This window comes from Sinohyriopsis cumingii, chromosome 15 (assembly GCF_028554795.1).
Source record: "Sinohyriopsis cumingii isolate HCF-2022 chromosome 15, ASM2855479v2, whole genome shotgun sequence".
NCBI lineage: Eukaryota > Metazoa > Mollusca > Bivalvia > Unionida > Unionidae > Sinohyriopsis > Sinohyriopsis cumingii.
The window spans coordinates 79,645,554-79,663,240 of record NC_142975.1 but is presented as its reverse complement, the minus strand read 5'-3'; the positions used below and the strand labels follow the sequence as shown (position 1 = coordinate 79,663,240).

General features: G+C 35.8%; 1 protein-coding gene and 1 long non-coding RNA gene across 6 annotated transcripts in view; one reads left to right on the top strand and one right to left on the bottom strand.

Annotated features, from left to right (window-relative positions):
• The window catches only part of LOC149782146 (uncharacterized), a 52,595-nt gene that overhangs the window by 25,088 nt on the left and 9,820 nt on the right, over positions 1-17,687 (top strand). For 2 of the 5 annotated variants that reach the window (XR_016414255.1, XR_016414254.1), the window contains exons 2-3: positions 419-571; positions 1,462-1,554. This is a non-coding gene — a long non-coding RNA (uncharacterized LOC149782146). Of the gene's footprint in view, positions 1-418; positions 572-1,461; positions 1,555-15,499; positions 17,452-17,687 lie in introns of those variants that run through there. The other 3 variants (XR_016414256.1, XR_016414258.1, XR_016414257.1) reach the window with 3 other exon arrangements.
• The window catches only part of LOC149782147 (uncharacterized), a 30,204-nt gene that overhangs the window by 11,277 nt on the left and 1,240 nt on the right, over positions 1-17,687 (bottom strand). The window contains exon 2 of the mRNA XM_089933586.1: positions 14,189-14,258. Within this exon, the coding sequence (XP_089789712.1) occupies positions 14,189-14,206 (18 nt within the window). The 5' untranslated portion in view covers positions 14,207-14,258. The remainder of the gene's footprint in view (positions 1-14,188; positions 14,259-17,687) is intronic.

Below are 17,687 nucleotides of genomic sequence, written 5' to 3'. Positions count from 1 at the left end.
TTATGAGATAACTATTGAACTGTTATGTTTATTCTGTATGTGTGTTCATTGCTTGTTCATGGTTCATCAGTCATGTAAACGAATGCACATTTAATTTCATCTGACATTGTTTCTTTCGACAAATATGCAATTTTGTTCTCGTTGTATAAAAAACGATTTCGTCAAGGCAATGTATCAACAATTCTTTCGATAGAGCAATTTGTCAAAATATTCCACCATTCGTCTCCATCAGTATACCGACTGCCCCATCCAAAATCTGAGCTACTTTAACTTTAGCAACTGAATGAAAAGGAATGTCTTTTATGGATTACTAACAGGAGGTAAACAGAAGATTTCATTTCAAAGTGTCATTTTTTACGGTGTATCGAAAGTATATCAGTATCATTTGTCTTTTATTTTAATACTTTTTGTATTTCAGGTCTCGGTTTGTGCGATATAATATTAGGGTTAATTGATCAGTAAGTATGACAGAAGCAGCAGCTTGAACCTCATCCTCATGCCCATTATCATCCAAGTGCACGAGAGACTGCCCTCGATGGATCGGCTTGGAGTCTGCAAGATTTGTCTTGCGGTGTGTGCTTATTAGAAACTAAATTCTCGAAATGTTTCCCTTCTTGAACATAATTTTCCGTTGAAGATATCTGTCCTGAACTTATCTTAAATATTTAATACCTTTGTATGTAATGCATACTCTTCGCTGTTTCATATTTTAGTATAGACACGTAAAAACATTTGATTACGAATCTTCCCGCATTCTTCAAAGTAATTGCCTACACAGGAGTTTGTACACTTCCAAGAAGTCATAAATAAACATAATGGATATGAATGGTAAATTACACCAATGAAACAGTATTGCAAATAATGATGAATGTATTATGATTTATGCTCATATTTTGGAGGATAAAAGTTAAGGTTTTAGTATACCGCCTTTACTTTCTTCCTTCATGGCCACACTTTAAGGTTGACACGGGAGATTTATGTCGTACATACAATTCAGTTCCTGCCTGATAGTATTCTGATCAAACATACTTCCCCAAAAGATGTATTGCATAAATTGGAATATATTGTATTACCAGCATAATACCCTCAACCCCACCTTTTATTATCTTTTCCATTATGGCATTATAAAACTTACACGTATGCTCAATGACATGAAAATAGGTGTATTCTAAACTGTTGTAACTTGATGTAAAACAAAACTAATAATCATACGATTTCACAAACTCTCACCGCCACCCGGACCCCCGCTTCCGCAACTCACGCAAACTGTCTGGAAATCAAAGTACTGCATAATGATCCTTTAAACAAATGCTCGGTACTTCTTTAATTGACATGGTAACATAGTTGTGACTCGTACAACTAAATGCCGGTGGCAAAACAGCTGAAAATATCTGAATTAATGATACGTATTTATTGCCAACACATTACTGTATTACTTGTGCCATCTTAAATTTTCCACAGGTATCGCTCATTTAACGGTGAATGTCATGCCTTGTATGTGGAGCAGCATGTTGTAGGCCAGGGTACCAGGCTAGGGCACTCCATCAACAGAAAGTAAGGAAAATAACTCTTACAGTAATTGATCAGGGTAAAATGGGTTGTCAGTCACTAGTGTTTTAACAGACGATCCAGGATACCCGGATATTTCCTCTCATCACTCTCATGCACAAACCATACCAGAATTTAGAATCTATATGGAAAAAAATTGTGCCTGTTATTATTATTATTATTATTATTTAATTCATTTATTCATTTTAAAAAGCGAAAGTAGCAGTATTGTCAAGAAACTGCCTTTAAGTAAACTATTAATGTACGTATATCGACCAATGTGGAAGGCGAGGTTTCATAGCGAAATTATTCTGAGCAAATCATTTATTTAGAGAGAAACGTTTATTACAATGTGGCGACGATGGGTTTACAGCTGAGGTTTAGACTTAATATCGAAAATATCAAAATAGAACTAACAGCTGCCTTAGGTTAGTGTTATGACTGGTTGGACTGGTCCCAGGATAATGTGATTGTGTCGGATAATGTAACTGTGTGGGATATGATGCTACATGTCTGCGGCATGGTTCACCAGTGGTAGACATCACTATAAACTGCCATAATGATAACATCGTACTGATATAACAGAACATTATAAAAGCTACGTTACAAATCTAAAGTCATACACACAAACACACGCGCGCGCGCGTATGTGGTGGTATAGAAGAGTGTTGTTATTGGATTGTCGTTTATGAATAGCTGGGTCAATGGAATGTTTAGCGATGGTTGCTAGTAAATAAAAGCGGGTGGAAGTATCTACTATACACCCAAAGTGAACGTGCCAAGCTGCGAATACAGTTGTAGGACATATTGATGGATATTACAGGAAATTATTCCATTCCACTTCATTCATGCACTGTGTACTCTGTTGAATATCCAGTTTTATTTCGGATATTCCTCATTATTTCACAAACAGATATTGTGAATTTAGACTGACCCCCCCCCCCAACCGTTTTTTGCATTCAGACATATACATTTATTTTTTAAAATTCGGTACTGCTGGGGCTACATTTGATGTTACGAAGCCACAAAATATATATTTTCAAGAATAGACTGCATGCATTATTATTATTATTATTATTAGTAGTAGTAGTAGTAGTAGTAGTAGCAGTATTATTGGGCATGATGTATAAGAAAAACATCATTACCATAATAATTAGTACATCTTCAATTTGGCTCGTTTGTAATGTGGGATTCTTTGTGGTATATTTACAATCGTTCTCTGACATTCTTGTTATAGTCTCAATTACATAATTGGCATGACAAACTGCATATATGGTATGAATAAAATGCAGTTAGATACATAAAAATACATACAACTGAATCGTAAAGATATAAATATCTCTATTGAAAAGTACAGTAAAACTCTGTGAATAAACAGGGACGGATTTGAGTTTTATTTGATTTTGATAATCGTTGAGTAACATCCCTTTTCTAAAATATATTGATCTAGGATAGGATTAAAATATGGGTAATTATAACATTGCTATTACCGTTTGTCGTTAGAGTGTCGCCATATCTAAAACTACGACGTAATTTTAATTCCCTCGTGTATCTGTGGTGCCTCATGTTACAGGCAACGCGCATTACATCATTAGTAATGTATGTAAGCTTCTCCCTTTACCAATGTTTGTTAAGCTAATCAAATCAATTACCCGTTAATAATAATATTTTGTCATTGTTATGTATAAGATTATTGCTCCATGTATGATCAGCTAATCTCACAATGCCCATTTTCAGCAAACTTTAATTTGAATGGATGATTTGAATAAATTCATTACAAACTAGAACAAACAGTTTTACATATTCAATAATTAGTAATTTATTCAGTTTTGATATATTTTTAAAACTAATTAGCTGTGTGCTCTCTAGTAAAGGTATCAAAATGTTTCTAAGAGTACTTCAAACGCTGTTACGGCTATTGCTAGCATTATGCTTATTGCTGATCTTGGTCTTCTTATTATTCTTCCACTGATTATTATTATTATTATTATTATTATTATTATATAAAGCAACCAAGATTAGGAATTAGATTCCCCCTAAATCAACGTTTACATATACTTGGATAAGATAATACGTTTCATTGCAAATTTAGACTGAAACCAACCCGCATTTCTTGCATTTAGGCAATCACATTTATTTACAAGAATTGGTGCTGCTGGTGCTACAATTGAGGTTACAAAACCACCAAAAACTATATTATCTGGAATAGAGTTCATGCATTAGTAGTAGTAGTAGTAGTAGTAGTAGTAGAATTGGGCATGCAGTATACGAAACACATCATTACAAAAAAGGAACTGATAATAATTATCATCTCTTTTTAATCTGGCTCTTTTCCTCGCAAAATCGAATACATCCAGAGAAACGATATGGTATTCTTTGTGATATATCAAATCTGTATAAATTATTTAAATTTGTGCCTGCAGTCTATGGTATAATAATAATAATAATAATAATAATAATGAGGACTTTGCATAGCGCCTAATCATTAGAAGTTCTAAGCGCTTTACAACATTAGACAACACATATAAGATAAAAATCAAATATAATGATATGATTACCCCAAAGAAACCTGACATATGAAAACATACAAACATGCTGAGAATATTTAAGGTAGGAAACATTATTAGGTCATTAAGTTTGTTTTTGCAATCGAAATAAGTGAGTTTTGAGAGCACTCTTGAATGGTATCACTGTGTCTTTGTGTATAAGTTCAGTGGGCAATTCATTCCACGTTTCTGGGCCCTGGTATGCAATATAACGCTGTCCATATGACTTTGTTTTCATAGTGGGAATAATGAGTATACGATTGTCAGAAGTGGAGCGTAAGTATATTGCTGGTGTGTACACATGGGTGAGGTCGGATAGGTATGTTGGACTAGAGTCCGACAGTGAAACGTAGCACAGAGAACAAATTTTGTGTTTGATTCTGGGTAGAAAGGATAGCCAGTGTAGCGTACATAGCAGTGGGGAGCTATGCTCTGATTGTTGTACTCTACGTATGATCCGATCAGCTGTGTTCTGAACTTATGAAGTTTTCAGAGCAGATAATGAGATGAACCAGAGAGATTTAAGTTACAATAGTCCAGTCTTGAAAGTACAAATGAACATACAAGTGTTTGAGGGGCATCAGCTGAAATATATTTGCGAATGGAACTGATGCGTCTCAGCTCAAGATATGCAGCCTTGCATATGTTCATGACATGTTGGTGCAATGTGAGAGTACTGTCCAGAGTAACAACTAGGTTTCGTACTGATTGTGTAAATGTAATGTTGGTGTTGCTGATATTTATTGATTGAGGTAAAGGATTTGAATAAGAAAGTCTTTGTGATGTGATCAGAATGGCCTCAGTTTTATCATCATTCATGTGCAGCTTGTTACATGTCTTCTATGATTTCACATCAGAAATGCACCTCTCTACACCTTGGATGGTAGAATCAACTTCAGTTGGGTGGCTAGATTTGTATATTTGCGTGTCATCAGCGTACATTTGATAAGACACTGCATGATGATCTATGACACCTGAGAGCGAGTGAGTGTACAGAATTGGAGTGTATTCCATTTGCAGATACAATATGTGTCCTGGTGACCAAGTAGGACTTTAACCACAGTAAGGCTGTATCATGAATGCCAAATACATGCTGGAGATGGTGAAGTAATATATCATGGTCTGTTGTGTCAAATGCTGCAGACAAATCAAGGAGGGTGAGGACTGTAATCTTTCCGCTATCCAATGCAGATATAATGGCTATATTTGTATATTTGGCTGTCATCTGAGTACAATTGGTAAGACACTAGATGATGATCTATGACACTTGAGAGCGACTGAGTGTATAGAATGAACAGAATAGGTTGAAGAACAGACCCATGTGGAACACCACAACATAGATCAACTGGGCTGGAGTGTATTCCATTTGCAGATACAATTTGTGTCCTGTTGACCAAGCAGGACTTGAACCAGAGTAAGGCTGTATTATGAATGTCAGATACATGCTGGAGACGGTGAAGTAATATAACGTGGTCTATTGTGTCAAATGCTGCAGACAAATCAAGGAGGGAGAGGACTGTAATCTTTCCGCTATCCAACGTAAAGAGAATGTCATTAACTACTTTTAGAAGAGTAGTTTCAGTACTGTGGCAAGGGTAATATGCAGATTGTACATTGCTAAAGATGGGATAGAACAACGTTTTCTAAGATTTTTTTTATATGAATGGGAGATTAGAAACTGGGAGGTAGTTCTTTAAATCGTCATGGTTTTGTGTTGGTTTCTTCTGCAGAGGCTTTAGAATGGCGGTTTTGAAAACTGATGGGAATTCCCCGGATCAAAGAGAGATATTAATAGCATCAATTAGTGAAGGCAATACGGGATCTAAGCACTCAAGCAACAGTGACGTTGGAATTGGATCAAGTTCGCATGACTTTGGTGCACTCTTCATCAGGATTGTACGTACGAAATCAATGGAGACAGGTTCAAATGCTGCTAATGGTTGACGCTCAAATGATTTATACCAACTGAAATTGGAGTCAAGCTTATCTCTAATTTTTTGTACTTTCTCACGGAAGAAGTTAGCAAACATGTGCGGAAGATCGACTGGAGATAAGGTAGTTGGAAGTGGTGTACATTTGTTCCTTGACATTGGCTTGTTATTAAACTCGAAGAGATAGTTGCAGCTGGAACTTTCGACGATCTTAGTAGTGTAGAGGGCTGATTTCGCTGCATGGACTCTATTTGTGACATTCTTCTTAGTGGTTTCATAGATTTGCTTATGAATAGTGAGCCTGGTGGAATGCCAAAGCCTCTCATCTTTACGACGGTCTCTTTTAGCAGTGCGAAGCTGGTCCCTAACACTGCTATATCATGGAGAACACTTTTGAATTGATAGTCTGCTCTTGGTAGCTGGGTCATGTTTGTCGAGCAATGAACGCATGCAGTTATTGAGTTGTTCTGCTTTAGGAGGTAAGCAAGTTGTTAGGTTTGCTTGGATGTCATGCATTAGTTTGGTGCTATTTATCATACGGACGTTTCTCTTAGTAGCAGATAAAGGTGGAGGGTTAGAGACTGATACGTCAAGAGGGCATATAATGTAGAGGTGATCTGATGCAAGGTCATGGGATACCAGGGAGGACCGTATAATGTTATCATCAGGTCTATGACGAATCCAGTCTAAACTGACCATGTTTAAAGGTGGGTTGTTTACCTGACTTTTTGAGGTTGAAAACAATAATGGAATCTAGGAGTTTTGATGTGTTTCGGTTTCTATGACAGTCAAAGTGAAAGTTGAAATCTCCAAAAATAATCAGGTTGCTACCTATCAAATTTCCATACTCCATGAGATTCGGAAACTGCTCCAAAAAGAGAGATTCAGTCAGCTTGTTTTTTCTGCAAGGAGGAGGGCGGTATAGGCAGAAAAAATGGACTGACCTAAGCTTCAGTGTGAGTGTGGTTTGGACTATTTCAATCGATGTGTGTTTGAAACTGAATATTGTGGTGTAGTTAAGACGTTTGATCACGGAGTTATTTGTGATGACAGCAATTCCACCACCGCGAGAGTTACGGGGAAACGACTCGATGGAGTAACCAGTGGGTGTTAAATCCGCACACTTAGGCTCATCGCCTGATGTTTTCAGGTATGTTTCTCTCAGGAAAAAGACGTCAATATTCTGGTCATTGATAAAATTAAATATGTATGTGCGCTTTTCCGGTAGTCCTACCGACTGGGCATTGAATAATGCAATATGCAGAGGCATATCTTGGATAGTTAACTCAAAGATTCACGAATTAATAGGGATTTTAATGAGGTTATCTACATTAACGGTCGAATTTTCAATTTTTGAGATGAAATAAGGGAGAAAACTGGAATTCTTCTTCCTGTTCTACGTCGGCCTGCTTTGAAACAACGTTTCTTTTTTTCGCTTCTATTTACATTTAGGTATTGATCAATGTACTCTCAGTTCCTTTAATCTAGAGAACAATGTAGTGTGTAGAGCCATGGGGTGATCATTTAAAGTAATTAATGAGGGTCCATCAGAGCATAAACGGGTTAACTGGCGAGTATCATGTGATGGTGGTTTATTCAAAAACTATGGAGAAGACAGCTGAGAAAAAGTATAATTGTTCTCATTTCCACAACAAGGAGATGAAGAAATACATACGAATTGAACAGAAAATACATAATGAACACAATAACTTAGATGAGCATAGGCAACAAGCACAAATATCATGAAAATGGCACTAAAAAGCGGAACAAATGCTTCAAGCCGGTTAAGCGATAGCGGCCATTTTGTTTGATACTCATGTTTTATCATTATTATTATTAGCATTATTATTATTAAATATAGCAAGCAAGAGTAGGAATGCGATTGTCCCTAAACAAACATTTAAATATACTTTAATGGGATAATATGTTTCATTGTAAATTTAGACTAAAAAGACGACTTTCTTGCATTTATTAAACATCGGTAGCATTGGGACATATTTTGTGTTACGAAGGCACAAAACAACTATATTTGCATTATGTTCCCTATGATAGCGGTGTGTACCAGTCAGTGATACATTTTCTTAGGAGCCAGAGATTGAATAGTATTTCCCAATTTTATTTTAGATTTTCTTAATTGCAATTATCTGTATAATGTTAAGTTTCATAATTTTTTCATTGTTCAATAATAAAATTAAATCCAAACTTGAACGCTAACTTTCAACAGCCTGTAACTAATACTGCTTTCTCCTCAACCAGATCTGGTGGCCTACTGGTTAGAGCGTCCGCCTCGCATGCGGGAAGTCGTGGGTTCGATCCCCGGCCGAGTCATGTCAAAGACTTACATAAATGGTACTAACAGCTGCCGCGCTTGACGCTCGGCATTAAGACGTTAGAGTTAGGACTGGTTGGCCTGGTGACCGGATAATGTGACTGGGTGGGTCATCCTGCTATATGTCTGCGGCATGATGACCTAGTGCTAGACATCACTATAAACTTTCACAATGCAGAAATCGTATCAATATAACTGACAAATTGTTAATGCCACGTTAAAAATCCAAGTCACACGCACACAAACACCCTTCAACCAGTGTGGATTGCTACACTTAAACTTAACCAGTCTCCCATTTAACAAAAATCAAATGCACAGATTATTAGCATACCACAAACACCATGCAAATGTCATTATAGCCTACAAAAAATGGAACAGGAATTAGAGGAGGAAAGATATTATTAATATAAAGATATTGGCGGACAGACTTACGTCCAGGTCATTTCTTGCCGCCATTTCGCCTCTAATGTAGGACACGTTTGTCGCACACTGCAAAACATTTTCTATAAAGGAGGCGCTCTACAGTTTCGTATTTTTGAATAGAGTTAGAATTTTAATGAAATCGAATTTCACCAGGTTTCATTACTGGTTATATTAGATATTTAAAAAATGACCTTGTATATCTTAGGTATTGTTCCAAGAACCTTTAATTTTTTTGGTGCATAATTTATGGATGTACTAAGGGTTATAGAGTATGCAGCTTGCCCACACTTCAGGTGTGCACCACTTAAAAAAATGCTAACTCCGCTTTGTCATTTTCACTTCCTGGTTTTCAGGGGTAAATTGTAAACGAAAGAGCTGATCACCTTTTTTTCACATTTTATTTATTTCGTAATTAATACATTGCACTTTCAGAAGCTGGTATTGTCTAATAGGGCAACATTCATTTTCCCAGTTGTAATAGATGCTAAAGGTGGTGTATATTAGACAAAGTCAGGGTGAAGTTTTAGGCACAAGGGAGAGGTCACTTAAGTTAGCAAGAGACTTAGAACATGTAAAATTTCCATAAGTACAATAGGTGGCAGGGTCCAGTTTCGTAAATTGGCCCCTGGCAAATTTCTTAATTTAAGGCTATGGTGTGACTTTTTCAGCTATTATTGTTTACTATTTAAAAGTATGGCTATATTTGTGAACTAGGTGTTTCGGGATTGTGCTGTTCTTGAAATTCATCTCAGGCATGTACACCTTCCGTAATTACTCTGCAGTATGTTGATAGTGAAATACCAATAGTCGGCTAAGCAGAAGAGCTAGCATCCCATATCAGTAAACACGTGAGTTTGGGGCAAAGTGAATATCTCAAAACGACTTAGATGACAACTATTTTCAGTTGCATCAGCCTGTTTGGTACACACTGTTTTGCAGAATTGTCATCTTGGAAAAGGGTTTGTGCTTGTACTGTGAGCATCACTTGGTATGAAAAATGACATTCGAACTTGAAAATTGCAGATATAAATTTGGGGTTGGGGCGCATAAACTTCTTCTGCTATGAACTAACATTGACTTCTTTGGTCAAGTGGAGATTAAACTTATGCTTTGTTTTACTATAGGTATCCAAACATTTGGACCTTTTAAACCTCACTTGTGTATTTCATCTTTTATGATTTTTTGTACTAGGTCACTGATTGCGGCATTACATTTGTACATAAAATCTGGGCCATGCCCCCTAAGGAAAACGGATAAAACAAAATTGGTGCAGTCAGCCACATATATTATAGTTCCGGAGGCCCCGAGTGGCCGAGTGGTCTAAAGCGCTATCCGTTACGGATCACTGCCATCTCACCTCTGTCTGCGTCGGTTCGAGTCTCGGATTCAACCAATGTGTGCATGTGAGAAAGCTTGCCAGTAGCTTCTCGAGGGTCGGTGGTTCTTTCCTGGGTTTTCCCGAGTTCTCCCTCCACCATTAATACTGGCCGCCATGTATAACCTATCGCGTGCTGGAAAATGGCGTTAAACCATACAACAACAACAACAATTTTCCTTTTCTGTTTCTTCGTGTGCATTTAAATGATATTTATGCATTAGCTTCATTATATTTCCTTTCTTTTTCTATATATCAGTGTTGTATGTACTGCTCTTTAGAAAGGGAGGTAACTGTGTCGTGTACCTTAATGTGAGAACTGTTTACATCATGACAAAGTAGCATATTTTGGACTTAACTTACTAAATATGGGAACAAAATGGTGAACATAATGTATTGTCTTGCTCTTTCTGCTGTTTTCGTGGTTTTCACCCCTATTTTTATGAATATCATTCTCACATCAATACAGATACACATAAACAATTGCATAACATGTCAACATGCATTCGTCAAAGTAATTTAACTCCACAGGGGTTCTGGCTGGGAAGTCGTGATAGATAAGCATCCATTATGATACTACTAGTTAGCAAAACGAAAAAGAAAAAGCTGTAGATGATTGAATGCGAAAGGTTTTCGAATGCTTATGAAGAACAGCGTTTTTTTTAAACATCTAAGCACCTGTATGGAAATGTACAATGGGAATTTATATAGAATAATCAGTTTATTAGATTTCATTTTGAGGTTAAATTTATGCTTTTTGAAAAAAAAAAAACTTTTGCAGATGACGGTAATCTGGTTCCACTAAAAGCGCGCTTGAGATCACAAGGATAATAATCTTTTGATTTTATCTTTCATAGACCAAAAATGTAATTTCTGCTAGAATTACTCACACAATAAAATAATGTTTCTGAAAGCAATTATCAAGTTTTATCGGAACGGTAATTTTGTATCCAAAATATTACCTCAGACATATTATAAATAATCATCCTATGATAAATGGTGAATGCCATCAATGGAAGAACTACAAGTAGTGATGCATATGACATTTTGTAGGTCCATATTTCGGGGAGAAGGATACATGTTTTACCACAGCGACTGATCTTCTATCTTCACGAATCCATCAGAGATTTATATATCACACTTAAGCCATGCCAATAAATTTATCTATGTTATCCATTTATCTGAAACAATTTAAGTCAGGTATCGAAGGAGTAAACACCAATACAAAAGTGTAGACTGTAATGAAAGTATCATGTGTAAACGACGGGTCTCAAACCCTCGGTCAGATAGTTATTGTCACCCATTGCATGTGAAGACTGCACCCGGCGGACTGCGCGGAGGAACCACCAGCTGGTCAATGGGCAGGAAGGTGGAACCAGCAAAGGGATGTGGAGCGCTAAGAGCACGGCAAGACACGTAGGACGCCTTGGTCATCCGCTGCATCAGGTCTCCATTCCAGCCGTTTGACTACGTCTTGCAACTGGACAAAGTGGGGCCTGGACGAGAGAGCGAGGCCGACGCAGCGCAACTCTCCCTCACTTTAATCCAACTCACGCGCAAGTCAATTATGTCGTCACCCGTGCCCAAGTCCTACGGTGATGGGCGAGCTGCGACGCGGCATGTGTGGATGCAGTGACAGCCGTAGTGGCGGACCTACACGAAGGCGGCTCAACAATTCTCTTGATAGCCAGAATGAACGTTGTCGAAAGAACCGATTTTTAATTCCTATCGGTATACCGAGTGCCGTAATCAAATTAGCCTTTTTTTGTAGCAAGTTGAACATACAGGACTTGCATTGTTTTTATGGACTTTAGCAACAGGACGAACGTCTTTATATTTAGAATCTTTGCTAGAGTTAACTGTACAGTTTCTCCTCTGAAATTGTCATGTTTTCACCAACTATTAAAGGTCCAATTTATAACTTGTTTACCGCTCCGGTGGCCTAGTGGTTAGAGCGTCCGCCTCGGATGCGGGAGGTCATGGGTTCGATCCCGGGCCGAGTCATACCAGAGACTTAAAAATTGGTACTAACAGCTGCCTCGCTTGGCGTTTAGCATTAAGAGGTAAGTGTTAGGACTGGTCGACCTGGTGTCAGGATAATGTGACTGGGTGGGACATCATGCTACATGTCTGTGGCATGATGCCCCAGTGCTAGACATCACCATAAACTGCCACATTGCAGACATCGTAGCGATATGGCTGAAAAATTGTTAAAGCTAAGTTAAAAAATCAAAATCACATCACATATAACTTGTTTCTTTGCTTTTGCAAATATTAGAATTAATTAAATTGTCATTCTCATAGAAGAATAGGTTTGAACCTAACTCAGATATTCATCTCAATGCACAAGGGACTAACACTGTCGGACAGACCTACCTTCCGCAAGAGTTGCCTTTTGTGTTACGCTTTTTCAGAAGCCAAGCTATTCAAACGTCACCTATCTAATATTTCCTGTAGTTCACCTGACAATTTACATTTGTAAAGCCCAACAATCATGAAATTCATTTGTAAGTGGATGATAGACTGGGAACAAATCTATCTGTCCAATTGTATGGATTATGTATGTATGCATGGACAGTTTCAGTGTCTATTTATCATTGGAATTATTAGATGTATCACTCTGTTAGCTTAGCATATTGTCTAACAGCAGTATATCAATGTCCCAGTGCCACCTAACAATTTGTCTATTACATTTTGATGTCTCTCAATTAGATAGACAGTGGTGACTAACTTTCCATATCCATCCACGTTACCCTCACCATTGTCTTCTGATGTTATCACAACCATAACAGTAATAAAACATGTCGGAAACTGGGATCTTCTGCTTTTTATCGGACTAAAATTATTTCTAAAACCTATGATTTACTTAACTATGTGGTGGCGTCTTGAGATATCCTTTAAGATAATCTTGATATCAACCTTATTTTGACCAATTTTTTTTCTTGATTCGTACATAATGGTAAGAAAGATAAAAAGTTGAATATAAGGCACTTATCGTGAACCTTGAAGTCTTGAATCATTGATTTTTTGCTATTCCAGATAAATACGTTATGAAAAGTGCAAGACGTGATGATCCAAAAACGGTACATTCATTAATTAACAACAAAGTGCAAGACGTGATAATCCAAAAACAGTACAGTCATTAATTAACAACATAGTGCAAGACATGATGATCCAAAAACAGTACAGTCATTAATTAACAACAAAGTGCAAGACGTGATGATCCAAAACAGTACAGTCATTAATTAACAACAAAGTGCAAGACGTGATGATCCAAAAACAGTACAGTCATTAATTAACAACAAAGTGCAAGACGTGATGATCCAAAACAGTACAGTCATTAATTAACAACAAAGTGCAAGACGTGATGATTCAAAACAGTACAGTTATTAATTAACAACAAAACAAACATGTCATAAACTAATCTAATAATTATTTTATTTAAGAGGTAGACATATGTACTCTAATGCCATCATGAATTTTACAATTTTCTTTTTAAATATTTGATACAATTTCCCCATCAAACGTCCCCCCTCACCAAAAATAAAACTAACGACAAACAGCTTAAGGATTGTTATATTAAATTTCTTAAAGTAATGGTTCCTATAAACGTGTATTTTGTACGTGCTATTGATATTAGTCTGTAATATATGTTTGCACTTGTGAAAGTTAATGCTTAGGCGTGGCAAAACCAATTACATCATCATCCTTTCTTCTTTCGCACAATATTGCAATTAAATATTACAAAAGACACACAAAAGAAAACACACATAAAACAACCGCCTATTGAAAAACATCAAATGCACAGATTTGCTACAAATCTAGAAATTCAATTCACTACACCGTTCTAACCTAAAAAATGGTGAAAATTACTATATTCATTGAAATATACAAATATTAAGCATGAATTATACTGTCTTTTTAGGGAGACAATATTTGGTTTAGTTTTGTAAGGTACTTTTCTCGCATATAATGTTAATTCAGTGAATTTAAACTTGAAATAATTTCAAATAATCGTAACTTGAAGTATGCTTACCTCTTGATCTTCGGCCATGTTCAACTATCATTATGTTATATAGACCGCGGCCATCAAAAGCTTGATATCTCTAAAAAAGATATGTGTAATAAAATAATACTCAGTTTGGGTCAAGCAGCCAACTAAATAAAGATCCAAAGACTTCTATTGCAATGTTTGACAACGATGCAGAAAAAATATCACATCAGAAGTAAATATATTTGACAAAAATATTATAAAGTGAAACTATCAAGGCGAACACTGTTTGCTTTAACTCTCTCCCCCGCGCCCTCTCTCTCTCTCTCTCTCTCTCTGCAATATAGCACTTGTCGTTCCAACATCAATTGCTTTTTACGCTAATATTTGGTCCTTCGCTTAGAATACTACAGTGATTCAAACATGTGTGTTTAAACTAGTAGCAAAAAGTAAATTAAAAGGAAAAAAAAATATGTTCAATGGTGCCAAAAAAATGTTTGATGAGAAATTAAAAACATAAACATGTGTATATTTCCTATTTTCAACTATATTTATTTATTATTAAATAAGGTTTCTTAAATGATCCTCAGAGGAAATATACAAACTTTAAAAGAGACCGCTGAAATTCCAGACTCCTAGCAAAATGATGTATTTTGTTTCATACAGTACAAATCAGGATCCAGGTGAAATCTATTTATATAATAGTTAGATCTTTCCATGTTAAATATATGCGTTTAGAGTCAAATTATGTTGACAAATTATACTTTTATACGATCACAGACTGCCCAGCAAAATAAGGACACAAACTAATCATAGTGAAAGTTTTGATGCTGGGAGGCTGCGTTGAACGCAGCCATCAGTCTGGTGAAAAGTCTTCGAGTGACTAAAGATTTACCGCCTTTCATGAAAGAACTATTTGGTAATAGGAGCATATTATTTTAAGAGACAGTCTTCGATGGCAGAAAATAATAGTCAGGAAACGGGGAATTAGAAATGTATCAATGTTATGCAACTATCTTATGCATGTTCATTTCTTGTTCGTGTCTCAGCAGTCTTGTAAAGGCACTTCAATATAATGTCCTGTTACATTGTTTCTTTAGACTACAATGATAGTTTTCTTTGAACCAAAAGCATAGACTTATTCAAGGCTGTGAATCATCCAATCTTTTGATAGTGTTAAGTTTTCGAAAGTGTTCATCATTCATTTCTATCAGTATAACGATTGCCCTTGCCAATCATAAGAATTAATTTGCCTTTCGCAGCTGAATGTGAAAGCAGCTGTCATGTGTCTTTCGGATTTCAACAAAAGGAAAAGCCTCCAGATTCGTTCGGCTGAAACTCTCTAATTAGCTCAGAAAGTTTAACATTACAGTGTTTTCCCTGAAATTGTTACTGAGTGTTCAAAGAGAGTCGGTATCCGTTTTTATCATTTTTTTATTTTTGTATCTTCATTTCTTGGTTTGAACTGTATAATATAAGTATTAATTGATAAGTCATGCGGACAGAACCATAGGTTAAATCTCATCCTCATGCTCATTCTGATACAAGTGTACAACATCCTGATTTTAAAGGACAGACTTGCAAGAGTTTTGTTTTGCGTATTAGAAAACAAACTCTTCAAATGCTTCATTTATTGAACTAACAATTGGTTTTACAAGTAAGACCTTCGATCATTAAAAATGAATATAGTATATCATATCCCCACATAATATATCATTCCAAAATCCCTTCTTAGCACACAAGCAGTATTGTAAATGAATATCACTAATGTCCAGACACGTATGATGGTGTAAATATGAGGTTGCACCCGATGTAAATCTTTCAGCAAATGTAGGAGGTAATAATGCACACGAAACAAAATGTGCTGTTTTCTTGCTGCAAAGTAGTCACTTCTCTAAACGTAAAAATTTATAAGGCTTGTGAGTAACTTTGAAATGGGTGTGTCACGCAAATATAAGAGTTTGACTAACATTTGACACAATTATTACCTCCTGGTTAGTACCAATGAAAGTAACCCCAATCTAATAGCATTTTTCCTGTTTTCTCTTTACGACTATGCTTTGTTCAGACATGCTTAGATTTAGGCATTCATAATATTTTTAGCGGAAAATGTTTAGTCTTTAACAAATGAACATCATGGCGTGATTGCCTGTGTAGAATATATTGCACAGTAAATAATCTGGCACTGCAGAGCACCGGTAAGTAAAATCTTTGACCTATGATACTTCGTCTTTGTAACAGTTCAACCTCTCGAAATAAACTGATGCTGAATTTATGACAAAATCTTCACCGTCAATTCATCTTTGAGGATAATTTAGATTAAGATATGATTTCCTCGGATCTGAACACACTAGAACGCTTAGTACTGACAAGCAAATGTTGAGAGTTTATAGTGAAATTATTTGTGAACCGAGCCATGTGCCATGTGAACAAAATAAGTTCAAAATATAATTCACAATAGAGGTGAATTACAGCTGAAATTTCATTCTCAATTTGAAGGACAAGACCGATGATCTTCTGATTTCATGTGCAATGTTTGCTCTGCCTTTTTCATTTAACTCCACTTTAGACAATAACGACTTTTTTCATCTATTTAATCAGTGTAAATGAAAATAGAAGTTTCCAAAAGAATGTGAATCTCAAAAGCAGCTGCAGATCTATATTTTGTAGCAATTACACAGGAGAGGGACGCTGTATAGATTATAGTTTAAAATATTAAAAGTGTCTGTAGATTGCATATGATCAATAAATAAATGTTGTCCAATTACTAATAATACAACATGTTTACAAGCTTAGGATTATTTAAGATTGAATTAAGTTATAGACAGGCTTGTTATTAAAAGAATTATTTACCATCGTATGGATCGGACAGGTGGAATCTTTTACTATATGATATATTCATGTGATATTTGCAAAGTATCACGTAGTGAGAAGGTACAATGCGTTTTGGGACTCTCTGTCTGTATATAAGTCAGTAGACCTGGACTATTTTTTCATTCTTTTTTCATATGTTGTTATTGTAATATTAGTCTGCAGATTTATTTATTGTTGTGTTGAGATATAATTTAAGAGGACACATTTGCATTTCCTTGGATTAGTCATCGAAATTTCAAATTGATCATTGGATTAAATTATTATTCTCTGAATATTGTGAATTTATTCAATGGTGTTCTGGATAATGTCATTGTGATCATAAGGACTATTGGGAGACCTGTACATTCGAGAATCTGGAATTCATTTGGAGCAGTCGATTCTTTAGGACCTGTGATATAACGTATGGAATTATTTTGGATTCAATGCATAATACTGTAAGTTTCCACTTTTCCTCTTCAATTTTTATTTATATCTTTCCTAATTATTATATGCTAAGTTTTACAAAACATCTTTATTTTCATTCTTTCTGGTACTTAGCTTTTGACCATATTCAATTTATATATATATATATATATATATATATATATATATATATATATATATATATATATATATATATATATATATATATTTGGGGAATTTGTAAAAAATATTTTAGGTTTTAGGTCCA